General features: G+C 32.2%; 1 protein-coding gene across 4 annotated transcripts in view; it reads left to right on the top strand.

Moving 5' to 3' along the window:
* The window catches only part of LOC129225955 (COP9 signalosome complex subunit 7b-like), a 62,698-nt gene that overhangs the window by 8,789 nt on the left and 26,060 nt on the right, over positions 1 to 27,849 (top strand). Inside the window, exons 2-9 of one of the 4 annotated variants that reach the window (XM_054860510.1) lie at positions 2,077 to 2,257; positions 2,979 to 3,054; positions 15,944 to 16,032; positions 18,109 to 18,311; positions 21,202 to 21,307; positions 23,267 to 23,382; positions 24,470 to 24,538; positions 26,002 to 26,754. In XM_054860510.1, the coding sequence (XP_054716485.1) occupies positions 2,087 to 2,257; positions 2,979 to 3,054; positions 15,944 to 16,032; positions 18,109 to 18,311; positions 21,202 to 21,307; positions 23,267 to 23,382; positions 24,470 to 24,506 (798 nt within the window). In that variant the 5' untranslated portion in view covers positions 2,077 to 2,086 and the 3' untranslated portion in view covers positions 24,507 to 24,538; positions 26,002 to 26,754. Of the gene's footprint in view, positions 1 to 2,076; positions 2,258 to 2,978; positions 3,055 to 15,943; positions 16,033 to 18,108; positions 18,312 to 21,201; positions 21,308 to 23,266; positions 23,383 to 24,469; positions 24,539 to 26,001; positions 26,755 to 27,849 lie in introns of those variants that run through there. The other 3 variants (XM_054860509.1, XM_054860508.1, XM_054860511.1) reach the window with 3 other exon arrangements.

The following is a 27,849-nucleotide window of genomic DNA, read 5'->3' as shown; positions in this document are numbered from 1 at the left end:
TGCGATATTTATGGGGGGGGGGGGGGCATGACTTACAGTCAGACATGCAAACTCTCCTGCTTTAGTCTGGAGCAATGTTGCCAAATTCAAGAACTATAAATACGGGACATGTTTCTAAATGAGATTTCCATAAAAGACAGATGAAGTTTAAAGGTCAGATTTTCATATAACCTTAAGTTTTTAAAAAAAAAATTCAGTCATGATTTTCTTATCACTCTATTTCACCCTTTGTGTTTTTCTTTTCTTTTTTTTTTCTTTTCCCCCTTTAAAATCATGTCTTATTCACTAAAGTACCTACTGGTTTTAGACGGGATTTTAGCCGTTCCGTATAAAAGTTCCACTGGACGTGTGCAGCAGTTTTTTCAAATAAGGGCTAGTCCCTTAAAATTTGGACCCTTTGGCATCCCTGTGCAGGAGGCTCCAGTCTCTTGTACTTAGAGTAATTTCTTCTGCTTTTAAAGAAATTTTTAAGTCTTCAAACTTTGACTGTGACTTTAACTGTGAAGTCAAGAATCTTTTTAGTTTTGCATTCAGCTTAGAAAGAGAAATTTTAGCCTAATTACAAAAATGGAGCATTTTTTTTCTTTTTTCAAAAATAATTATAATTCACAAAAAGGAAAAAAAAAAGCATTTGAGGAAATTTTTGTCATATATTCATGCTGAAACAATTACCTGTAATGTTGTTGAAATTTGTTGCTATAACTATCACTCCAAAGCAAACTTAATCATAGTAAATAAGAATCTAAAATTTCTTTTGACAGTTTGGTAATTAATATCGATTTTAAACATCGGCTATCTTCAAAATTTGCCCCCCAAAAACAAATGAAAAATTCTCTTCTTACTTTCATGGATACATGAGTGAAAGCAAAAGGCGTTATCTTACTAAAACTTTTATATAATAACATACTGTATATTCAGTAAGTTACCACCCTATAGCCAGGGCAAAGGCAGAGATACGTGAAATACACCGCCAGCTCAGTCATTTCCAGCCGCGGACTGCAGTTTCGTGCTTATTAGCACTCAGGCAGTGTATTTCACGTATCTCTGCCTTTGCCCTGGCTATAGGGCAGTAACTTACTGACTATACCTGCCTTGCCTTCAAAATTCGAGTTGAACCGAACCATTGCTTCGGTCACTCGTCTGGTCAGTGCTAATTCTATATTAGCTACCAGCTTGTTTGGCACTCTTGGCTTCCTTAAGATGTTTTCCATCTCCAGCTCAGTCACTTTCCTATGCCGGGCTCATGAGTGCTAATAAGCACGAAGCTGCAGTCCTCGGCTGGAAATGACTGAGCTGGCGGTGTATTTCACGTATCTCTGCCTTTGCCCTGGCTATAGGGCAGTAACTTACTGACTATACCTGCCTTGCCTTCAAAATTCGAGTTGAACCGAACCATTGCTTCGGTCACTCGTCTGGTCAGTGCTAATTCTATATTAGCTACCAGCTTGTTTGGCACTCTTGGCTTCCTTAAGATGTTTTCCATCTCCAGCTCAGTCACTTTCCTATGCCGGGCTCATGAGTGCTAATAAGCACGAAGCTGCAGTCCTCGGCTGGAAATGACTGAGCTGGCGGTGTATTTCACGTATCTCTGCCTTTGCCCTGGCTATAGGGCAGTAACTTACTGACTATACCTGCCTTGCCTTCAAAATTCGAGTTGAACCGAACCATTGCTTCGGTCACTCGTCTGGTCAGTGCTAATTCTATATTAGCTACCAGTTTGTTTGGCACTCTTGGCTTCCTTAAGAGGTTTTCCATCTCCAGCTCAGTCACTTTCCTATGCCGGGCTGAGTGCTAATAAGCACGAAGCTGCAGTCCTCGGCTGGAAATGACTGAGCTGGCGGTGTATTTCACGTATACTGTATATCGTTTACCTTACCTGCAGAGCAGATAGTTTTGAGTTAGTGTTAGCTGATATTTCATATTTTTATTTTACTATGCGGTGGGATATTAAAATTTATATTTTGCTGGTCCAATGAATGTTTTTATAGTCCAGGCCCAGCGGATCGCTGTTAGTTTCGATACTTTGGTGACGTTGTTTTTTTGGCACCTTGTATAACTTGTTTCTTGTGTCCTTAGATCTTTGAGGATGAGTGATAAGAATCCCCCTACTGTGAACCAGCAAGCTCTCCTGGAGCAGTACCTGCTTCTCGCCAAATCAGCCAAAGGGGCCGCAGCGGTGGAACTCATCAAGCAGGTCCTGGTTGCTCCCGGAATTTACGTCTTCGGCGAATTGCTGGACATGCCAAACATACAAGAGGTGAGTTGTTGGGGCCACTAATGCACCCGAGTCTTCCGGCTACTGACTGATAGCTAAACTTTCCATTTTTCACTTAATACTCTTTTTTTAAGAAATAATTGCTAGAGAACTTATTTAAAGGTATAGTGACTAGAGACAATGTAGACTTGTTTTAATTTTATAATTGATAGTGGCACCCGCACGGCTTCGCCCGTAATAGAAAAATTAAAGGTCTTTTGTTTTGCCTGTATATTTACAAATAATGTATGGTGAATTTTCTCCCCAGTTGGCTCGTACCGACGTCACAGTTCCACGTTATGATAATTTCGTATCTCGCCAATTGGCTTGTGCCCATGTTACGGGTTCCACGTTATGATAATTTCGTAATTTATGATAGTTTTTTTCTTAAAATTGGAATAAAAAAAGAACTGCATCGAATTTTCGAAAAATCGCTTCGAGGTGCACACCCCCATGCTACATACTAACTTTGTGCCAAATTTCATGCAAATCGGGCCGAGCGGTTTAGGCGCTATGTGCGTCACAGACATCCAGACATCCTCCGGACAGAGAGACTTTCTGCTTTATTATTAGTAAAGAAGATGCTTGTTGGAAACTTAGTATTCAAGCATTTTCAATTGAAATTGTTATTGCATTTTTTACTATGTCACACTTGATATTATTAAGAGTTTTCTGCATGTTTTCGCTAAATATCTCTTGTAAATATTGCTTTCTTTTTTCACAGTTAAATTCCACGCAGTACTCCCAATACTACCAGCTTCTGCATCTATTTGCTTTTGGAACATATTCTCAATATTTAGGTATGGATTTACTTCTTATGAAGCGAGATAATTTCTTTTTATGAATGTACTTGAAGATGCTCACATTTTTTTTTAGAGATGAGCTACAAGACAAGATAATTATCCTTAATTATTATGACTATTCTCAAAAACTCGTTTGATGGTCTTTCACTCATCATTTTTTTTCCCTCCCAAAAGAAAATTTCTATTATCTTCTGGATTTCTCACTTTCAACTATATATTTTTTGTCATATTCTGCATGTACAGTGAAATCGCAAATTTTTTTTGTTGTAGCGGGAATTTTGTTGTAATGGAATTCAAATAATGTAACAGCAATAGGGAAGTTGCAACCTATTAAATGTTCATATTTTGGCTATTGGATATTGTTAATTGACCCTCAAAACTAAAAAATTCACCATCGCCGAATTTTAAAACACCGTGATTGATTTTTAATGAATTTTTAAAAATCCACATGCAAAAGTGCGCTCTTCTGAAACGTCACGAGCTTACAGCACAGGGCACTAATGGGCAGCCTTCCGCCGAAGATCCCTTGTTTTCGCTACGGACATTTTGAGCGCTCTGATTTTTTTATTTTTTAGAAGTTCAATAATCCTTATGAACACACTATGGAGGCCGGATTTGTTAAAGCACAATCTAAATAATCTTTCTCAAGTAACATCAATGATGATTTTCGAATATTTCCGAGAGGATGAGAGATTTAATGTTCCAGAAACACGAGGGGATAAGCCTTTTACGTTTCGTCTTCGAAGTTGAATGCACGTCCTTCGGTTTCTCCCCTATCGGAAGAGCTCCTGACTTCACTTCCTATGCCATTTCACGTCACAAGCACTTGAACTTTAAAAAGTAATTTTAAAAAAAACTACTTATCGTATCGCAAAAATGTTTTCACCTATGATGTTCATACATGTTATTCTATCATATAAAAATAAAATTGAAAAATCGAAAACTTCCCTATTATATAGGGACTGAAAATGTATTTCATGAAAATGGAAATTTCGTTGTATTGGTATTTGTTGTAACAGAATTTCACTGTATTTGTTTTTAGTACCTTAGAGGAAAAACATTTGCTCTGTCTATTTGAATTTAAATTGGGTTTATTGTTTAATTTTAAACTTCTCTCGTTTTGTTTTTTTTAATCTAAAATCTTTTTTTTTTTTTTTTTTGAGAACTTGTTAAGTTAAAAGTAATTTTTTTATGACTTGCATTTAAAGAAGCTAAAAATAAATTTTTTAAGAAAGTGGGCTAATTAAGGCTAGATCTTGAGTTTTATCACATCATTTCCTCACTTTTATGTGGTGTGGAACACTTACCATTCATACAATTTAAAACCCAATTAACCTAGGGGACCATTAAAGGCCAAATAACTTATTCTTTTAGTAAATTACATTTCACTTGTTTTTAATATTGACAGACAGTCAAACATTTATATGTAATATATATTGTTGCTTTTAAACAACAGTAAAGTATCCTATTGTTGCTTTGTACGAAAGTCGAAACTAAAAAGTGTCGTGTTTCCCACTTTTACTTCCTTTTACAAAAAAAGGAAGTCTTGTATTCGCAAAAAAATTTTCACTCCAAAATCGGCCTTAATTTTCATTTTTCTCACCCCCGAATTAATGTTGCGTTCTTTTTTCGCCCCGACCACACGTGGATAGGGCCTAGGAACCTACAGACACCCGAAATATCCATTTAAATGACCCCCAAGTTAATTACAGCGAATTTTCTCGTGACGTCCGTATATGTATGTGTGTATGTATCTCGCATAACTCGAAAACGGTATGTCCTAGAAAGTTGAAATTTGGTACGTAGACTCCCAGTGGGGCCTAGTTGTGCACCTTCCCTTTTGGTTGCATTCAGATGTTACTAGGGGGGTCTTTTGCCCCTTTTTGTGGGGAAATCATTGTTAATTTCGATGTAAACTCAAGTGGTGTTATAATTTGTTGGACACTTAGCGATATATCGCCAGTCTTTTGGTCGCCAACTTGGCGACAGATTTGGAGATTCTTTTTTACTTTCTTCTATATCTAATATATAGAAGAAAGTATTGGATTCGTGCAAATTTTCGAATTTCGAATTTTGACGGATTCGAACGTTTTGAGGTGTGCTGAGTCCATTTCGACTATTTTTGGAAAATGTCTGTCTGTCTGTGTGTATGTGTGTGTGTATGTGTGTATGTGTGTGTGTGTGTGTGTCACGTCTGTGTGTGACCAGTTTTTTGTGACCGCTCTACAGCAAAAACTACCGCATGAAATCGAACGAAATATATGTGCCGCTATGTGAACTTGTGCCTGATACCATTGATGAATGATACCACCTGTTAACTGTAATACTTCTTGCAGAGTTAGTGAAAGAACTAACATTTCATCTACTTTCTGTGAATAACTGATGAAGAGACTTCTTTAAAAATAACTAAAATTTATTAACACGTGGAAAAAGGTAAATATAATTGTATAAACATAACTGAAGCCAAAGGTAAAAAAGATTAATTAAATATGACTAGCAAGTTAAGCTCATCCTAATACGGCTCACTAATCTATTACTAAGATCAGCCAAGCACAGTCGGCAATCCGCCGAACAATACGAGCTCTACCCTAGCTACCTTTTACAGGACAGACATCACCGAACGAGTCTTAAAAAAGAGAGAGCGAATCTCAGCTCCGATCGCTATTAAATAGTCTGTCCTCATCATTATTCACATCAATGCCCTTACGTCCACGCAACCAATGAGAATGCACCAAGTGGCAGAGACGCCTCCCTGCTAAGCCAATGGCGGGAGTCTGTTACGTCACCCTTCCGATCCGATCACTCACTTCCGATTCACTCGGATCGTTGGTCCGAACAAGCATCGGTTGATTATCATGAAGTTCAGTTACCTGGGCAAAAGTAAGTGTAGATATATTTGTAGAAATTCTATTTCTAACAATGCCCCTCCTCTCTACATCTTACAAGAAACAGCTAATAAAATTTTTTTTTCAAAAAAAACATCTTTGGCTTCGAGTTTCACAAATCCATTCTATAACTTTATAGAAAAGTAAAAATATAACAATAATTAAGCATAATACAAAACATCGTTCGGCGATATAACACATTCCATCAGGACGAAAATACATGCATCCAATCGCAAATTACAATCCAGAATTTAATCTAAAACTCGAGAAGAAAAAAAAACATTTGCAAAGACACAAGTATAAACACATTCGTAATAAAGTATGCAAAAAAAAGTGTACATATTAAATTTTTAGCTAATTACTACAGTGTATATTAGAGCTGTAATTTGCAAAAAAAATTCTAACATGAAAATTCAACACCCTAAAATTTCTCATTTAAATTCGATTGTATAATAAAATTTCGCGAATATTTCATTTTTGAGAAAATTACACAATACAGAAAAGTATTTCCAAATACATAAAATTTCCTGATACAATGTCGAAATTACATCTTTAAAATTGAATATTCATCGTTAGCAAAAGTGATTAATGAAAAACTGTTTCACAAAATTTTACAAGTTCAGTTCCAGAAAGTGGTTTTGTAAATACATCAGCTTGGTTTTCTTTACTTCTTACAAAATTAATGCAGAAAATTTCTTGATAAATTAAGTCCCTCACAAAAAATAATTTAACATCGATGTGCTTCGTTCTATAATTTTCAATTGGGGATTTACAGAAATCTATCGTGGCCTGATTATCCGCATACAATATTGATTTTACTTTCTGGCTATTGGTAATTCCAAAGTTAATGCACTCATCTAAAATTCTGTCAAACCATAGCAATTCTTTTGCTGCTTCCGTAAGTGCAACGAATTCTGATTCCATGGTTGACAAGCATATGCCTTTTTCTTTGAACGTACGCCAAGAAATCGGAGCATTATCAAGTGAAATTATTTGTCCCCCTAAGGAAGTTCTATCATCTTTGTTACTGGCGAAATCAGCATCGCTAAATCCCACGATTTGTAATTTGTTACATTTTAGACTGAGTTTGAAATCTTTAGTGTGAGACACGTAACCTAATAATTTAAGTAATCCTCCCCAATGAAACATTCCAGGATTTGACTGAAATTGACTGAATATGTTTACGGCGTAGCAAATATCCGGTCTGGTCCGGTTTGCAATAAATGCGAGACAACCTAACAAATTTCTATAAGGAATTTTAGACATTTCAAGTTTTTCACTTTCTGATTGAGGACAATTTGAATTGGAATAAACTATACCTTTACTTATAGGTAATGAAGAAATTGGAAAGTTAAAATGCCTAAAACGGTCACAAATTTCTGTAATATAATTTGTTTGATGCATTTTAATTTCATTTTCATATTCTTCAAAATTTACACCAAGTAGTGTCTTGGTTTTGCCCAAAATTTTAAGGTCAAAATGTTTATTCAACAAGTTTAAAACAAATTCAATATTTTTACTATTTTTCCCGAATAACACAATATCATCAACATATAATAAAAGTATTACTTTGGATTGAAAAATATAAACACAATTACACCTTTGAAATTTGTTAAAACCTATATTTGCTAAAACGCTGTCGATTTCATAATACCAATTTCGACCACTTTGATGAAGTCCGTAAATTGCCTTTTGAAGTTTACACACATAGTTTTCCTTCCCTTTTTCAACAAAACCGGGAGGTTGTTGCATAAACACATCTTCTTTTAAGGGAGCATAAAGGTATGCACATTTTACATCGCACTGGATATTTTCCCACTTTTGAAAAATTACAAGAAATGCGAAAAAGAAACGGATTACACTAAATGATACAACTGGGCTGAATGTTAAATCGTACGAATCAAATTGAACTTGTTTGTGACCTTGTGCACACAATCTTGATTTCCACCTTACGATTTGGCCCTGTTCGTTTCGTTTAACAGTATATACCCATCTACATCCTATTACATTCGCGTTTTCTGGAAGTGGTGTCAAAGTCCATACCTTTCTTTCCCGAAAAACTTTCATTTCTTCCTTCATGGAATTTTCCCAGTTTTCCCTCTGTTTTGACTTTAAAAATTGTTTGTAAGTATTTGGAATAATTATCTCTTCTTCATCTAGTCATAATTGAGAAAAATTCGCGCTCGTGGATTGACCATTAACTTCCCCTTCATACGTATTTTTACCTTGGAAATTAAAAATATGCGGTTCAAAAACTATAGCATTTCTGTTACAATACTTTCTGATATCATGAATGGATCTTAACCGTTTCGAACTATTTTTTTCGTAATAATACACATCCGTTCGCGATCCATCTTTCCGCGGTGCTATTTTTCTAAACCAAGTTGTTTCTTTTAGGGGTCTAACTTCTTCATCAATGGAACTTTCATCTTCCGACGTAGTGTCGATTTCGCGATCTGAACCCGTAGAATTTTCTACGTTCTGGGATTGGCTCGCATCTTCGTACACGGAACTTTCGTCGTCTGAAGAAAAATTAGATTTATCGTCAAAATGACAATGGCCCATCACCGCTCCACTGCGATTACTTTTAAATTCATTTTTATAGAATAAATTCTCATTAAAGGAAATATTAATGCTTTCTACAACCTTATCAGTTTCTGGGAAATAAACACGATAACCCTTCGTTTTAAAGGCATATCCGATGAGAACACCTTTTCTAGCTTTTAAGTCTAGTTTATTACGTTTCTGCTTCGGAATTCCGACGTAAGACACGATGCCGAATGGTTTAAGGTGTTTTACTGAAGGAATATTTCTCCCATAAAGCTCAAATGGTGTTTTTCTTTGACCCGAATGGCAAACTCTGTTCCAGGTGTAAACGAAGTGCAACATTGCATCTGGCCAAAACTTTTTATCTAGACCGCTTTCCTCAAGCAATACAGTGGCCCCATTAGCAACTACCCTGTTAAATACTTCACTGACACCGTTCTGTTCTGGACAAAAAGAGTTTGTTAATTCGTGAGAAATACCAGAATTCTTACAAAACTGTTGAAATTCATTATTGACATATTCCCCTCCGTTATCAGTTCTTATAGCTTTCACTTTACTTCCTAAAAATCTTTCAGCCCTCCTGATATGCTGAATAAGGATACCAGTTACTTGCCTCTTTTCTCTGATCGGATACAGCGAAACTCGTTTGGAATAGTCATCAATGACTGACACGAAGTATCTCTCCCCATTTCTTCCTTTTACGGGATATGGTCCCCAAACATCAGAATAAATTAAATCAAGAGGTTTTTCAGATTTAACTTTATTAATGGGTTTGAAGGATACCCTCTTAAATTTTCCCAATTTACAATCTTCACAATTAAATTTCCCCCCTTTGAATTTCGGCAAACCCCGTACACTTTCTAAGTTGCTGGTTTTCTTTATACAATCAGCATTTACGTGGGCTAATCTTTTATGCCAAATTTCTAAGGATTCAACATTTGAAGATTCAACATTAACGATATTACGAGAAAAATGACTAGAGTTTTGTTTATCCTTCAAATTTACGTTATCATGACTAGACTTTTGAAAACATTTATCAACATTTTGGGGTTTTACATAATATATACCATTATTTAAAAATGCTTTAAAAATAACACCTTTCTGGTCTGATACCGTCAAAATACCATTTTTAGCTTCAAATTTTGCCCCACCTTTATCAAATTTAGATCCCGAAATTAAATTTCGTCTCAATTTGGAGGAGTAAAGTACATCTTTTAAAACAATTTTTCTTTTACCAAATCTTAAATAAATATCCCCCTTTCCCTCAATCGGGAATGTTTTACCTTCAATGGCTACAGCCATTTCTTTGTTACTTAATTCTACAAAGTTCTGAAAAATGTCTCTGTCCTTTGAGAAGTGGTGGGTGGCGGCACAATCAAAGATATATGAACTGGATCTATCCATTAGACAGTTTGCCTCACTTAAAAAGAAATCTTCATACTCACAAAAATCAGCCGATGGAGAACGGTGGTGGTCATCACTTCGCCGTTGAGAACCGCGCCTTTTCCATCTCGAACGACCTCTCCTTGGACTTAAGGGACGACTCTTTGCTTCAGGACAATACCTCTTGATATGACCAGTCTTTCGACAACGGAAACACGTTACGCTTTTGTTGTAGTCCTTGTTCACTGCGAAAGTTGTCTTGGCTTGAATGTCAAAATCATCATTTCTCAAAGATAGACGATTTTCCTCAGCTACCAGGTCGGACACAATCTTTGAAAAAATGAAATCTTCATCACTTCTCCGCAGTATACTCTGGACAATTCCGTCGAAACAGGATGGGAGGTACCGGAGCAGTTGGAATGACAAAAATTCCTCCGAAAATGGGGTCTTGAACTCCTTCATACGATCGTAAATTCTCCTCAATCTGGCTGCGAATACGTTGATTTTCTCGTTTTCTTCCATTCTAGATGAGGTTAACTCCGAAAAGAGCTTCATCTTGATACTTCTGTTGTCTGGAAAGTAGTTTTCCCTCAATTGGTTCCACGCTTCGTGGGGATCTTCGGTATTCTCAATAATTTTCCTGAATTCATCTCCGACGTGTAGATATATCACGGCAACAGCAGATTGTCTCCTAGCTTCGAAATTTGCGACGTCTTTCGCGGTAACCCCTCTATCCGTGCTAATTTCGGGCTTGGTCTCTTTTCCAGTGACGATATTCCATAGATTCCGGTCGATGAGAACAAACTTCATATCACTGCACCAAGAAGAGTAGTTGTCATCCTTCAATTTCTCTATCATTATGCTAGAGCACGCCATTCTCTAAAAATATAATTCCAAAAATCTTCGGCCCCTCCTTCACCAACAGTCTCTCAATTTCTCACAGAAAGCAAGGTTTTGAAAAAAAATTTGCGCGTGAAATGTCAGTTATGGCAGGAATAGCCCATAACCATCTTGATACCATTGATGAATGATACCACCTGTTAACTGTAATACTTCTTGCAGAGTTAGTGAAAGAACTAACATTTCATCTACTTTCTGTGAATAACTGATGAAGAGACTTCTTTAAAAATAACTAAAATTTATTAACACGTGGAAAAAGGTAAATATAATTGTATAAACATAACTGAAGCCAAAGGTAAAAAAGATTAATTAAATATGACTAGCAAGTTAAGCTCATCCTAATACGGCTCACTAATCTATTACTAAGATCAGCCAAGCACAGTCGGCAATCCGCCGAACAATACGAGCTCTACCCTAGCTACCTTTTACAGGACAGACATCACCGAACGAGTCTTAAAAAAGAGAGAGCGAATCTCAGCTCCGATCGCTATTAAATAGTCTGTCCTCATCATTATTCACATCAATGCCCTTACGTCCACGCAACCAATGAGAATGCACCAAGTGGCAGAGACGCCTCCCTGCTAAGCCAATGGCGGGAGTCTGTTACGTCACCCTTCCGATCCGATCACTCACTTCCGATTCACTCGGATCGTTGGTCCGAACAAGCATCGGTTGATTATCATGAAGTTCAGTTACCTGGGCAAAAGTAAGTGTAGATATATTTGTAGAAATTCTATTTCTAACAGTGCCCATTGGTTTTTGGCGCGAATTCCTCCAAGGGGGGTGGAGCAATGGGACGTTTTTTGAGTTACGCGTGCTTGCTATTCCTCAGGAAGTAACTGGCGGAATCAAACAAAATTTGGTCCATATGTTGCCATTAACAGGAACAGGTGCTGATTCAATTTTGGTGTCAATAACTCAAACGGGCGTTGAGCTATAGAACGTTTTTTGTCGTCAATTGTGACAGCTGTATCTCAAGAAATAATGAACGGAATGAAAGAAAAATTTATCGGCAAGTAGCCCTTAGTGGGTATAAGAGCTGATTTTATTTTGGTGTCAACAGCTAAAAAGGGGGTAGCGCAATCACCCGTTCTTTTTTTCCATTGTGACATTGTGAGTGCCCTATCTCAAGAAGTAATGCTGCGTTCTGGTTGAAATTTGGAATATATGTGAATCCATATGTAAACAGGCTTTGGTTCAATTTTGACGCCAATCGCTCCAAGAGGTGTTGATTTTTTTTTTTTTTTTGCGAATAAAAATAGCTTTATTAATGCAACAATAAGAAAGATAAATCGTAATAGATTGTCGTCTGCGTATTTCTCGTGATTTTAATTGTATGGAAATGATCGGAAATATTATCTCAATGATTTAAAATTTTTAACTGTTGCCATCTTATGTTTGTTAACAAATAAAATATTTGTAATTAATTCAAGCAAGGCTTTTAAAATAACTTTTCATTTTTCGCTTTTTGCTTTGCTTTTGCAATAATTCAGACATTGGGATGGTCGTCAAGTTTTTTCATGTGAAATTTTGTTTTTGTTGGGAATATTGCTTCCTCATCAAGCATGGGGAGGGATCAGAAAAAAAAAAGAAAAATATAGAAGAAAGTTTCGTGATGGCCACAACATACTAGTTATTTTTTTAATTTGGTTTCAATTTGGTCACTGTTGATGATATTTAGAGAGTAAACAATTGAATCACATTAAAATTGCCAATAATGGGGAAATTGGAGTAAAAGGAAGTCATGTGATGCACACATGCGCTCGTTACTAATATGATAAGGTCAATTCCACCATAACAAACTAACAAGTAGGGTCACGGGGAAATTATGGGTCACTCTCTTTTCAGGGTAAATAATGGTCACGAACTTTTTACTGTTACAAAATGTTTTTACAAAAAAACTAAATTATACGCAGTCATCCTTATGCTACACTCAGTTTTCTTATATGGAGGTCAAAAACAATGCAATAGTGAAGTAAATAAGGGGGGGGGGGAATGAATTTTCACACTTCTTTTAAAACATCTTGTTAAAAGATTGTCTCGGAAAATCATAACTTTTTTTAAGATCCACCAAGAGATATTTTTCAAGCCACTTTGTAGGTGCTGCTTTTTTAATAGCAAATAGTCTAAGCTTTTCATGCCTACATATATTTTTTCTCCTTTCTAAAAAAAAAATTAGAGTTAAAAATAAACTGAATTATACCCCAGTTTACTAGGATAATTCTTGATCAGTATATTTTCTGATATTTTAGGTGTTTTTCTTTTTTATTTCTGTGTAAATAATATCAGTATGAGCCTTAACTTATACTTTTCTGTGCCAAACTCTCTCTCAAAGAGAAATTTTATTGCTCCAATGCAACATTGGATGATATATCATCTACGATTATTGCTGGAGTATCATGCCCTATTGGCTTGAAAAGCAAGTTCAGCCTTGAATATAAACTATGTCAGCATGCAATTAGGACACATATCATGTGACAAAATAAGAAACGAAATAATATGAATCCCTCAAGAACCAAATAAAGAGACAAACTAATACAAACTATATAGTGATAACGAATCAAACTCGTGTATCTTGTAACTGCAAGAAAAAACGAAGCAGAAGAGAAATCTAGTGCAAAGCTCCAAAACAGTAGTCACAAAGACAAAACTTGCTTGCAAAGAAATAATAGCACCTAAAGCTGATCTAGACAGTTCCCCAAATGCAAAATGAACTTATTTTTTTAGAATTGTTTAAGACATGTTTGGAAGTTATTTAAAACAAGTTGCATATTTTAATCAAGTAAATTGGGAAAAAAAAAAAACGAAACTTGCAGTTGTTAGTAGTAACATGATGAATTTATCATATAAATGTTGAAGAAATTTTTTCCTGGGAATGTTGTCTTAGAGCAGCAGTTCCCAACCTTTTCCTTTCTTACGAACCCCTTCTAAACTCCGAAAGAAGTTGGCGAACCCCTTGGGTAATAAGTAAGAAGTTATAAAAAAAAAAAAACGTGCGCACACAGAGTAGAATTTGGGAAATCTTTTTTAGTTTGATGCTGTTACATAGTTTATAAACAGAATGAAAACATAATTGCAAAATATAGAAATACAAATATTGCTACGAACTTAAAATGATCGCGAAAAAATAAATGCAAAACAAATTCACCAAAAAATAAACGCATTGATTATTCTATGTTGAGTTTCAAACAACTTTGAAAAAAGTTTGAAAATGGGATTTTTGTCGAACAAAAAGGTTCAAAGATTGGCTGACATTTTTCTGACACAAGGGTACATTCATCAATATTATCACTAAATCAGAAGTCAATAAAAAAATGACCTTTAAAATACCTTTCAGGAAACTGTCTCAGATTAACTAAATGAACTTTTTTCTTACAGTAAAATGAGAAATATCTCTAGGTTTGTCTTCTTGAAAAGGACTATGAGCCTAGCTATTTGATAAAGTCTATACTACGCACATTAATCGTTTGGTTGTTAAAGAATTTTCTTGTAATTATGCTATAAGTGCGGAGTAAAATGCGTATATTGAAAATAATAGAAGTGTCTGTTTTCAACATATTTACTGTATTTTTTTTCACAAATGGTAATTGATATCAAAACAAATATTTTTAAGCTCACTTACTACAAGATTAATTTTCTACTCAAATTTCATAAATTCCTTATTTACATATAAGCGCAAATTAATTTGCTTGATTAAATTCCGTTGATTTTTTTTTAACTTCGTAAACCTCACCCTGCCAAACTTTCACCCACAATTTTTTTTTTTTGCAATTAATTTTTCATACTTCCTGTGGTATTTTTTAGTTGCTAGCCATAATTTCCCCTTTTCGACAATAATATTCGAAGTAAATTGTAGTCTATGTAAAAAATTATAGCAACCAATAACAGCGTGATCACTTATATGCATTTTTGACTCAACACAAGAAATGATGGATAGCTTTTTGCCGGACTCAAATGGTAAGGAAACTAAACATCAAAATAATTTTAGACGCTCGCATATGCTCCATGTAATGTTTTCATCAATCTTTCCAATAAAACGCTTCTGAGGAAACGGAACGCTTTCAAATTCTTTCATCTGCGGAGATTGTATTCATAAGTAGAGCTTTTTCTTCATGGCTTCAGGGGATTCTCAATGGAAGCGCTAAAACCTGCATTTTGCAATGACAGACTAAATTATTTAAATGTAAAATATTTCAGAAAGTATGCAAATATTTTCATGCTAAGAGAGAATGTCCGGGGGCCAAATGAATAAAAAAGGAGCAAAATTTGCTTGAAACCGCTTGAACATGAAACTTTATCAGAAACAGGCATGATAAAACTCCGCCATTACAATATTTTTTTCGCGAACCCCTTGAAAACTTCTCGCGAACCACCGGTTGGGAACCGCTGGCTTAAAGCAAAGAGCGAAAACCAATTTAATTCAACTAGTAAAAGTAACATGGAATTATTTCGGTTACAGTGTGTTATTTCTTAAATATGACAGTTTGTGTCATTAAAAAATTCTCTTTCACCATAATTTAGAATATTCAATTACTTTTGTCACATATTATTTGAAAAAAAATTAGGTGACCCATATTTACCCCATGTGTGACCTATAATTGCCCGAATCCGGGGTAATTCTCGGTCCCTCAATAATTTAATAAAATGTATAATAATGCAATTTTAGGTAAAGGGATCTTTTGAACACTTTCTAAATTATTTTAGCTTATTAATTCATTTTATCTTTCATACTTAAGTAAAAATTAAAATGTTATGGTTTTTTGACTCGTAATTCCCTTGTCTGATCCTATAGAAAGAAAAATTTATTTTAAAATTATGATCAAACACTAGCATACTATTATGACGACAAAAAAAAAAAAACTAGGTTATCAGCAATGCCTCACCTTTGCATTTTAATCCCAACCATGTGTATAAATTTCTCCTGAAAATGTTAAATGTTTAACACGATGCTACTATGCAATTGTTATAATTTAACATAATTTTTCTTCTTGGAATGCTCCATGAGCTTTTCATGCTCATAGATTCATTAATTTTTGTAGCTATATATTTTTTAAAAAATTAAATTGCACATTTCTATACATTTTAATTAAATATTATTGTTATTATCAGCTCTTGTGACTGAAAGAATCTACATAATTTTAGCAACTAAAATACAATCTATTACCTTTTAGAAACTAAATCTCAATACCCAGAATTAACGCCTGCAATGATCAATAAATTACGGCACCTCACTATTGTGTCGTTAGCTACCAAAGATAAGGTAAGATTTCAATGTTTTCATTCAAAGAAAAATATCAACACTTTAGTAATTAAATTTATTGAAATGAACCTTGAAGATGTAGTTTAAATTAAATTTCTTCGTTTAATAAATGTGCCCTATTTCATATTTTTTGTTGTTGCCTAAATACGTGCTTTTTTCTGTAACCGGTCTACACGTTGGATTCCAAAAATATATCCAAATGTAAGTAGTCACAATTCCTATTTAAAGTATGATTCAATTATCACAGCTTAAAGTTGGTCATTTTGCCTGCAAAATGGTATTTTTGCCAGCACTGGCAAAACTGGAAGAAACTAAGAAAATTGACTAGGTTTTGCAATATATACTAAAAAACAATGATTGTACGTTATACAATCAAGACTTAAATTTTGATCTTATTTTTTGGTGACTAATGTAGACAACCTGATGAAAGAATCTTTTTAAATTTCAGCCATATTACACTAGCCTGCAATGAAATTTTTGCTTCTGAAGTTAGCATATTTAGATATTTTTAATATGTTGAAAGCGAATTCAAAGCTAGAAAGTTCCTATCATGTACCATTTACTTTTAAATGGTTTTCTTTTCGTGTAAGGTTAATTTGTTACAAACAAGTATATTTTCTTTTTCTTTCTTTCTTTTTTTTTTTTTTTTTGGCTACAGAGATTTATTTTCAAAATTACTACATGGATTAGTGTCATCTGATGAATATTTTGTGAAATGGTCATTAATTTTTATGAAGAAATGAGTCATTGACACCAACTCTCTGCAGGCGTATCTCTCCAAGAAAAAAAAAAATCATAACTGCCTCTTATAACTCATCACTGAGCAATCGGTAATCCAAAAATAAAATAAAATGATGTTATTGGCATAGAGAATGTCATGTTTATTTTCTTCAAATGATTTTCAATTTTTCACTGTACTTAGAAATCCGATTTCTCATTGAAACCAGTATTCTGACAATGAACCTGGATTTTTGAACCTAGTACTGTCTGTCTTTCATAAGAAAAGCTCCTGCCGTAATGGCTGAGCTCGTCTACTGCCATAGAAAGACTTTGTTCCATTTTCTGAAAAGGTTAGCAGGAGGTTTTTTTCGGCAGCATTTCGTCATTCGTTTTCTTGCCTTTCTGCAGTTGTACGGTTTTTTTTTCCAACACCTAATCTTTCTCATATTGTTAAAATTTTTGTTAAATAGTCTTTTTTTTTTTTTTTTGCTTTTGCAATTTTATTTGTTGTGATTAAGATATAAATATGCCTTTTCAATTTACAAAGGTTGTACGTTAAAATTGCAAGCACCTACAGAAACCAGTAAGATCATTTGAGTTTTCTTATTTCAGATGATCCAGCGATTAGTTATGAGAGACGTTGTGAGGAAGCTTTCTTCCTGTCTTGAGATGCCCACAGAGAGTCTTTGTAAAATGCTAATTTCTTCTTAAAAATTAAGAAATATTTCAGAGTATTCTTCAAATGTTACTTTAATATAATTAGAGAAAAAAATATTTATTTACTATGTTGCCAAAACAAATTATTGAAAATATGCTTTTTCTTTTGCATTGAATTAAATTTACTACCTTTTTTTTTTGGTCCAAAGAGTAATGTAGCTAAATTCAGCAAGTTATGCGCATTAAATATCGTTTCTCCTTTAAAAAAAAAAAAATCTTTTATGCTTTTGAGGAAATTTTGTATAATTATACAATACATGTAAAATGATTTTGCAAGAAAATCTGACATGGTAGGAGTAAACTGATTGAAAATTCTGATTCAATGCATCAACGTCATGAAAAACACTTTTATTATTTTAGGCAACAAATAAAAAGTTTAAATTTGCAGGCTAGTGTTATCAACTTTAAGTTAATTATCTCTTTGTGATAGTTTTATGTATTTTTAATCATAGCAAATAGTTTGAATCATTCTTATTTTTTTTTTTCAATGACTTGTACAATCATGGGTTGACTCAAAATTTAGAAGGAAAATTTATTTTTAAAGGTTTTTGTATACTTTTCCATATTTTATGTTCAGTTACTCTGTTGTGCATTTCTGGGAACTAAGCATTAATATTTATTTATTTATTACTCTTTCAGTGCATACCTTATTCTAAACTTCTAAAAGAGCTTGATATGAAAAATCTTCGTGAATTAGAAGATCTAATAATTGATGTGATCTATGCAGACATTGTTAGAGGTAAATTGGACCAAAAAAATAACAGGCTAGAAGTGGACTACACTTTGGGTAGGGACATAAGGCCTGCAGACATTGACATTGTGATCCAAGTCCTCCAAGAATGGTAAGACTCATTTCCATTGAATCTGATTTTATTCACAATTTATTAAATTAACTAAGCAGTTTGATTCAAAAATGTTTATCTATCTATCATAGCTGCCAATTACTCTGTTTCTCCCAAAGTTTCTCTGATTGACTGTGTTCTGTGATTGTTTTGCTTGTTTTCAAAATCTCTCTCCTCCCACCCTTCTGGGAATAATTGGCATAAAATTCTGTTAATTGAAATAACTGACTTGTTGAAGGCTTTTACTTAACTGAATTTTTGCAATGTCTCATCCATGTAATCAAAATTTGTTTTTGAACTTTCATCTGGAAAATATTATTTTCAATAATATTCATTTAGTATGTTTATTTGAATTGTGTTTTTAAATTGTCTTTGATGATGATGTTATGGAAGTAAATACAAAAAATTAAACTAGTAGTTTACTTCAATTTTTATAAAATAATGTCTCATAAAATGTCCTGTAACTTTTTGGTAATTATTTTGCATTCTTAGAGAAGGAGGTTGGCAGGTATGGTGTTGTTTCAATCATCTCTCACACTTTGTTATTAAATGGTTTGATGCATAGAAAATTTTGACTGGGGGGGGGGGTATACATAGAGGTTTGACTGTATATATCAAGTCACATGGAACATACATTAAATTTTGAAATCGACAAAAGGTCTGAAATTTGAATGAGACAGAGCTCATCAATTAACCTGTCTTATTCAAACTTTCAGAATAGTTGAATTTTAAATTTCTTTCTGCGTTTTAATTTGATGATGAAATGTTCCATTTCATTTCAGAGTCATTCCATGTCAAATCAACCAATCACTCAAAATGACCATCTCAGATTTTCATGAAACTTTCAGGGATTATACTGTTTGACATTCTAAATTCAGATCTACTTTTTAAAAAATTCTATCTTTTTTGGTTAATAAGTTATTAATTTTTTTAATGTGTAAAAACTCACGTTTTTTACTCATCTGTTGTGCTTAAAAATGCTACAATTTTAGTTCTATGGGGTCAATACAGTTGGTTAACAGCTCATTTTAAAAAGAATTGCATGAGCTTTAATTTGACATGCAACTTGCATATTTCTCTTAAATTTTTAATATTTTTTTTAAAATTTTAAAATTTAAATTTTTTTAAAGTTAGTGTTCTTTAAAAATTTTGAAAAAAATATATGTTTTTTAATATGTTTTAATAAATACATCCTAAAAATTTCTGAGTGGGGACATGATGGGATCAGCAGTTATAGCAAATAATGCAATGACACTTTTTTTGTAAAAAAAATATATACATGTTTTTTTATTAGACATTTTTTTAGATTATTTTCTTTTACTTTTTTAAAATCATATTTTTAAATTTAATCTCTTACTTTTTAAAACTACTTTTATTTTAAATTTTCTTTAAAATTATTTTTTAATTTTATTTTTAACTAAGCAATTTCTAATTTGGCAACATTTTATTTCAAAATTATGATATAAATTAAAATATAATTAAAAATTGAAAATGAAATGCATTAAAACCATTTAAAGAACAGGCAGATCATGCAGCAGCTTGTTTATACACGTGTTGAAACACTCCCTGACATGTTCAAACAGGTGTGTGACGCATTAAGTCCTGTTTACTGAACTTCAAAGGAATAAAAGATAACCAAAATTTTAGATTTTTTTGAAATTTAAAGGTTTTTTAATTAATTGAACTATTTATAGTTTTACTACAAAATGTTTATAATATTATTAAAAAAAACTAAAACATGTATATTTTGAAATAAATTTAAATTGTTAAAAATAGTTTTGTGCATTTAAAAAAGTATTTTTTATTTATTTATTGTTTTTTTAATTTTTAAACAAAAATGCTAAGTAGCACCATTGCATTATTTGCTATAACTGCTGATCCCATCATGTCCCTACTCTGAAATTTTTAGGATGTATTTATTAAAACATATTAAAAAATATATTTTTTTTTCAAAATTTTTAAAAGACACTAACTGTAAAAAAATTTAAATTTTAAATTTTAAAAATTTAAAAATATATTAAAAATTCAAGAGTTGCAATTGTCACATGCAAGTTGCATGTCAAATTAAAGCTCATGCAATTCTCTTTAAAATGAGCTGTTAACCAACTGTATTGACCCCATAGAACTAAAATTGTAGCATTTTTAAGCACAACAGATGAGTAAAAAAAACGTGAGTTTTTACACATTTAAAAAATTAATAACTCATTAACCAAAAAAGATAGATTTTTTTTAAAAATAGATCTGAATCTAGAATGTCAAACAGTATAATCCCTGAAATTTTCATGAAAATCTGAGATGGTAAATTTGAAAATAATTTTTTTTTGGTTGATTTGACATGGAATGACCTTCACTATCTGCTTTGTATGGTATATTGCTGCCTTTGTGCATTTTTAAGTAAATGATCCTTTTATGAAATTTCTTTTTTTCCTAGTTGTATGCATACAGTGTTTTAATGAAGTCTTGCACTGATTGAAAAAAAAAAAGTATAAAAAAGAAGCCATGTTAGATTTATGCATCAATCTTTTTTATTTTGAGTCCTTCCTTATAAAGTTTTTTCTTCTTCAAAGTACTGTATCAAAAAAAGTGATGTAGGTGACACTGGATATGCAATTTTTTCAGAAATGGGGGGGGGGGGGCTTTTTTTTTCTGGAAAGAATGAATTTTTTTTTTTTTTTTTTTTTACAAATTAAACTGTTTTTTAGTTCTTAGAAAACACACACACAAAAAAAAGTTAAATATTTTTAAAAATATGTGTGCGATCCTTTTTTTTTTTTACCAAGCAATTTATGGCTTCTTTAGTTAATTTAATGAAATGCAGAGCAAATCAATTATAACTTTGTTAGAAATTGAAGATATGCAATACTTAACTGTCCTTCAACTGTTTCCTTAGGTCTGATAGCTGTGAAACTGTTCTAAATAATATAGAAAATCAGATAATAAAAGCTAATACTATGAAAGACAACCATCTCAAACTTAAACAACAAATTGAAAATGAAGTAAGTACTATTTTGATGTACTTCTGCTGTATTTTTCACATGTGTTTATGAATACTTTCAAATGTGCTCAAATTACTACTGTAAATAGTTTGAACTGTTGTATTTTGATTTTGTAGTATGTTGCTGCCTTATACTTGTCTACTCTTATTCTAATTGTTATAACATTTTTGTTGAAAATTGAGCTTGTTTTGAAAACCTTTTACCTCTTAAATTCAACGCTTCTTTGAAAGTGGTATGGATTTATTGTTACGTTTTTAGAAAAGTGTTATCAGTTTGGGAAGGTAAAGAACAATTCCTCGCATAATCAAATACTTTGCTTTAATTGAATAGACCACATTTTAATAAGTGGGGTCAAATGTGCATAATAAATCTTAAGATTAAAAATTAAATGGTCTATCTTTGTCGAGTTTGGCAATTAAACCAACAATGCTCAGTTCTCTGCCTTAATTGTTGTATAGATATAATTTCAGTTATTTAGTTTATTTATATTTTATGTATTTACATACAGAGTTTTAAAATATGTATCCCATTTTTAATGGATTAAAGGTAAGTATCTTTGCATATACTGCTTGAAACGATCATTGAAGTAGCATATATAATATTTATCTTTTGAAAAAAATCTTTTAATTTCTTGTTTATTTTTTTAACCGCCTGCTTCAAAAACACATTAATTTTATGGCCAGAAAATAAACTATTCTTCTCAAAAACGCTGAATTTCTGTTTCGTAATTAAAAAAAAAAGAAAAAATGAAAAAGAAGTTCTGCTCCAATTGCACTGCTATAGTTCATGTTTATTTTTTGGTGGTTTTTGATAACTTACGATGTTTAAACAAAAAGCCGAAGGGCTAAATTGCGTAAGTCAGTCAACAATGTTACATGCTTATACAAGCAGAGATAATACCACACAGTGGAAGGTGCAGAATCAAATGTTAATGTGAAGAAATGAACATTGGAAACTTGTTAAATCTTACCAAAAATTTATTGGTCCATAGTAACTAAAATAAATAAACTAACAAAAATAAGTTCATAAGAGTAAACCCTGGCCATAAGAGGAGGTGGAGTTCGCAACTCCCCAACACCTATCGGACCTAACTCACAAGAGGCTGACGAACACAAAAAAAAAGAGAGAGAACGATTGGAATCGTTCACTATTTATACTTGCCTCATTTGCATATGATTGGGCATCAAAGGATGCCAGCCTAAAACTGAAACTTTACACGTGCCGAAAGAGTTGAGAAGTTAATCTAATTTGAATAAAGTAAATTTTATATTACATTACATTAGGAATGAGAACGCGGATAAATATCGTTTACCGATGTCTATCATATCCCCCCTTCTCATTCAGTAATGTTATTAAACTTTAAATTTTTTTTTTTTTTTTTATACAATTTTAATAGATTCAAAAATAATCCAAAAAAAAATCCACAAAGGGCCAGGCTTAATCTTTTACAAAAATTTAACAATTCAACAATAAACAAATATGGATATATATCCATCATAATACATCATCCATCAGCAGATGCAGCTCAATGCATCACCGCTTATTTGATTGAAGTCCTTTCTCAAAAAAGTCCTTCTTGCCTCAAGCGCCGCCTGCAGAGGCCGGTGGACGGTGGTGCTGCAGGCCTGGTCTAAGCTGAAAAAGGAACCGGAACATCAAGGACTGTCAAGTGAGAACAATAAGCAATCGTGATTGCTCAATAAAAATGATTTAAAGTACTTTTTTTTTTCCTCCTTCATATTTGAATATAAATTTAATTCTTTATTCTAGGGTGAGTTAGGCAAAATAATTATTTGCAGAAAATTTTCCAGTTAGGATTTGTGTTTGCAGAAATCTTTTCATTTTATCTGAGTACCATAATAATTACTGTAAAGAGTTGTACACCAAGTCTGCTGATAAGAAAAAAGTAGTATCAGTAAAAGCCATACTCTGCAATTTAACGTAATTGTTTTCTTGCAGGTTTCCTCTATTAAGAAGAATTTAAAAACTCAAGCTCAAGATGGAGAAGTTGTGGAAGAAATGATTGAAGTTGTTCAACCAGAAAAGCCTTCCAAGAAAAAGCCAAATGGCAAAAAGTAATTTTTAATGCTCTGTTCCATCCCTCCTTAATAATTTTTTAGTGAATGTTACCACTGAAACTACAATAATTTTTTGTGATCTGCAGCTTACCGTTAAGTTACTTTTTTAAAAAAATCTACTGTGAATTTAGTTTTCTTAAGTTTTAAAAATGTACAGTTTTTGATGGATAAAATGAAAACTATATTATCTAATTCTGCCATTTTGAATGCTTTGACATAATGTTAGTTTGTGATCCATTGGAGGATTTAAAAAAATTAATTGATAGGATTTAAGTTTTGCAATTTATTATCAATGTATTCTTAGAACACCTGAAAAAGTTAGTTTCAATTCAGTTTGACTTTTAATGATAAGTCTTTTGATATTTTATGATTTACCAATCACCATTTGAACTATTACTATTCGTATTTCTACTAAAAGTGGCTGGCTTGCCGTGAAATTTATGAAAAATGCTTAATTTATGTGCATTTATTTATTTTATGTTCTTAAATTAAACTTTCAAATCCATCAATGAGTTTTGAAAATTATTTCAAAATAAGTTTATTTTCATTGTTTACGTAGCAATATTGTCTGTAATATTATGTTTTGAGTTCGTTAGAAGGTTTTGTTTTTTATTTTTAAGTTTCTTTTTTGTTGAGAAAATGGTTGAAAATATTCCATTACCAGTGTTTTGTTACTTGTATCATCTATGTATGATTGGTACATTAAAACGGCTACTCAGAGTTTTAAACAGCCAATAAAAATGGTGGTTATGCATATATAATACTCAAACACTTTTCTAAAATCATGTTTTGCATAGAAGATTCTATCTTAAATAAAAATGTCAACTGTTAGAGGTATTTGACTTCACAGGGACTAATTCTAAATACTTTGCTCTTAAAAAGCTTGCATTCGTGTTTGAGTTTTTAGTATTTGTCTTAGTTTAAGAAGGGTGCATTTTGAAACGTAATTCCTTGTTTGAGTGCAAACAAAATACTCATGTCGGTAAACTATTGACCATTATCCACATTTTCCTGTAAGGTTCGTTACTTAAACAGTGCTTTCTGATGGCAGGACTTACACGAGTTTTTGTTTTTGTGCTTTCAGAATCAAAGGCAATAGTAAGTTTTGGTCAAAATCATGAACATCCCTTTAAAGAGTAACAGTTGCCGAAAGGTATGCATCATTTTTGGACTGTTCCTTTCGTAGCTTTGTTTAGGTCCCCAAGCGATAGATTTAAAAATACTAAAATGTGCATATCACCCTTAGCTTTAGAAAAAAAAAATCTGCTGAAATAGCTCTGTTATGTATATTTTTTATTCGCTGATATGTTATGAAGTTACATGAAAGATTTTGCGAAGACAACACCTAACTTGCATATGACATAACAGCACTCTGGCTTACCATTCGCAGCTGCATAGCAATTAAATAAGTTGTTCTTACCCATACATTTTGTTTGACGTTGTGAAATAATATTTCGACTAATAAGTGAATTCAGATTATGTGCTTGCAAGTTTTTAAAAATTTAAGGTTTAATATTTTTAATTGCTTACTTGTGTTTTCTTCACTTTCTTTTCTAAACTAATAGTTCATTGCTAAACTAATACTTTATATTATTAAACTTAATTTTCACACATTTACACCATTGATGTTTGTGAGTTAGAGTCATCTGAAATTGAATTTTTATTAAACTCCATTCCATATATATATATCTGCAGTTGAATTTTGTTTATACAAAATGCCAAAAATTCAAATTTGTTCACATTAGCCGTTAGTGTTAACAACTGAGAATAGGTAAAATGGGAAAGAAAAAAATAGTGGGGGGATGTATGAGCTTTTATCTCTACACAAATATTCACAAATATTCAACATATGCTTTACAATACCTGGTGAGCTTTCTACAATGACATAAAATTTGCTGAAAAACATAATTATAGTATTGAATGGGGAAAAATTTCTGGAAAGAGGTCAGAAATTTTGTTTGTCTTACAGGAAACTTTCATTTTAATTGGCGTAATATGTGTGAAATGTTTAACATAATTAATAGTAAGTGAAACTTAATTAACAAAACATTTGTTTTAGTCTTAATTTCGTACTAACCGTGATTGTATTAACAGAGTTCAACTAATATACAATCAAATAAAACTTTTAAAAAACGGTTAAAAAAAGAAAAAACAATTTTCGAAAATGGGTTTCCCTACTCTTAAGTTTAGTGAAGTGTAGTTTGTTTTTATTTTTATTTTTTTTAAATCTTGCATTTATTTTAAAAACAACATGTAAAGTTATAATACTATAGATGATTAAAATTCTCTTCAGTGTTTAATATAATTTGGATCAAATGTCAAATGAATGATACAATCATTGCTACTTTCTTTTGTTGAGGCATTGGGCTTTTGTCTATTCAGAAAATTGTCTTGTCTGAAGCTGTTCTCCCTAAACTGTGATCATTAACTAACATCAAATAAAGTGGTGAATGTTAAGCTTTTTGTCTTTGTGTATATTTTTTTTTTTTTTTTTTCAAAAATGACTTCTTGCTACAGAAAACAAAATCATGTTCTTGTAAAGAATTTATCATTTGATTGTCAACAACAAAAGCAAAAACAAATTTTTTTTCTTCCCCATTCTTTTCTCCTCAATAGATACAAAACAGAACATTGTGTGGCTGTTTCCACCACTTGAAATGAAGATGAACAGAGAGAATGTGTGTGGTTTTCAATGTGAAATTAACTTTATTTTAATGTCAGGCCTGCAACTGCCAGTCCTGTCATGTTACTCGTCTCTTCTCCGAAACTAACGCAGTCGAACCTGTCTGTCTCGAACTACGCACAAAGGAAGTAAAATTGAAGATAGGGATAAAAATTTCGATGAAGTTTTAGCAATGTGTGATTGGAACCAAGTCACAAAGGCAACATATTACTTAGATTAAAATACTCCTGCAGTAATATTGTTGGACCATTTTACTGTCTGATTCATACTAAAGTAATTATATATTTTTTTAAATTTTAGTAATTGCAATGATATTACCTTTAGAGGGTAAGCATAGATTTTCATTCAAAAATGTTCCTTTTTTTGGCATTATCATCCATGAAAAGAATTTAAACTACTGGAGCAACATAAACTCGGAAAGCAAATACATTTCTTGATGGTCTCAAAGCGAAACTCAAAAAGCTCACCACTTACTTTAACCTTTCTCTGATTTTTTTTGTCCCTAGTGGCATTAATTCTCAGAAAACTTGCTCATTATACATAGGTTATATATATATTATGTAGGCTCATTATACAATTGCCCACCCCACAATTAAAGGGGAATTTGTGGGACACAAAAAGTGCCTTCTGAATGGGGCTAAAGTTACAACTGCAGCAGAGAAATAAAAAAAAATAATAATAAAAAAGTGAGGAAAAATTCTTTTTGAGATGGGCTGGTTTGGGATACACAAGTTCGACTGTAAAATTTGAAAGTGGGCAAAAATGAGTCGCTTTCAAAGTTTCATACAGTATTTTTACTTACTCATTTAGTACTTTCATGAATGAGTTATGCATTCAAATTTAAAAAATAAATATAAATGTATAAACAAAAGAAATTATATTCTAATGTCTGATTTCTGCATTAAAGTAAATGTATTATCTTTCAAAATGTAAATCTCTTAACATTAAATTTCACTTAGCATATACCATTAGATAAATATAATCGCCTAATTCTTAATTTCAAAATTTCGGACCTGCTTCTCCCAAATCCACAATGATTTACATATCAACTGAGAAATAAACCCTCTGAAAGAGTTTGTCTTTTAATTGTTTAGTCACTCAATTTTCTTTCATCTTTTTTTTTTTTTTAAACAAAACTTCAAAACTTAGTATTCCTAATTTGTTTTAAAATCTAAAGTTTTTCCAATTTCATTTTGTGTCATCTATGTTTGAGAAGCAGTTGACTATTGTGCATATATGTAAGACATTTAATGTAATGTCATTTGTAATGAATGAATTATATAGAAATCTGACCATGCATCTACAAAATCATGCATTCATCAAGTTAATGCAAACAAAATTTTGAAATGTGATATTTGTTCATACCTCTCTTTTGTTTTTAAGCTAGCATTTGAATTGTTAAAAGTATCTCACTGAAGCTATTATCATCATTGAAATATTAGTTGAAAAATTATTCAAATATAAACCAAAGTCATCCTAAAAGTATAGTGTTTAGCAATATTTTGCATCTCTGCAGTAAAAGTAAATATTTTACGTAAAAGTATTTCATTCTATATGTTTATCCATATTCGATGTAATTTTCAATACATGATCAAAAGTTAAGAAACATTTTTTAGTTGTATGTTATTCAATAAACAAATTTTCATTTTTTATAAGTTTGAAATTTGTTTTGTCTTTGTGTTTCAATTGTTTAATCTAAAAAAAAAAAAAAAAAATATTACCCCTAAATAGGTTTGGGTTTTAAAAATCTTTCACTCTGAATTTCATTTCACTCTAAAATC

This window comes from Uloborus diversus, chromosome 7, assembly GCF_026930045.1.
Source record: "Uloborus diversus isolate 005 chromosome 7, Udiv.v.3.1, whole genome shotgun sequence".
Lineage (NCBI taxonomy): Eukaryota > Metazoa > Arthropoda > Arachnida > Araneae > Uloboridae > Uloborus > Uloborus diversus.
The sequence above is the reverse complement of the archived record's forward strand: the minus strand, read 5'-3'. Positions and strand labels throughout refer to the sequence as shown.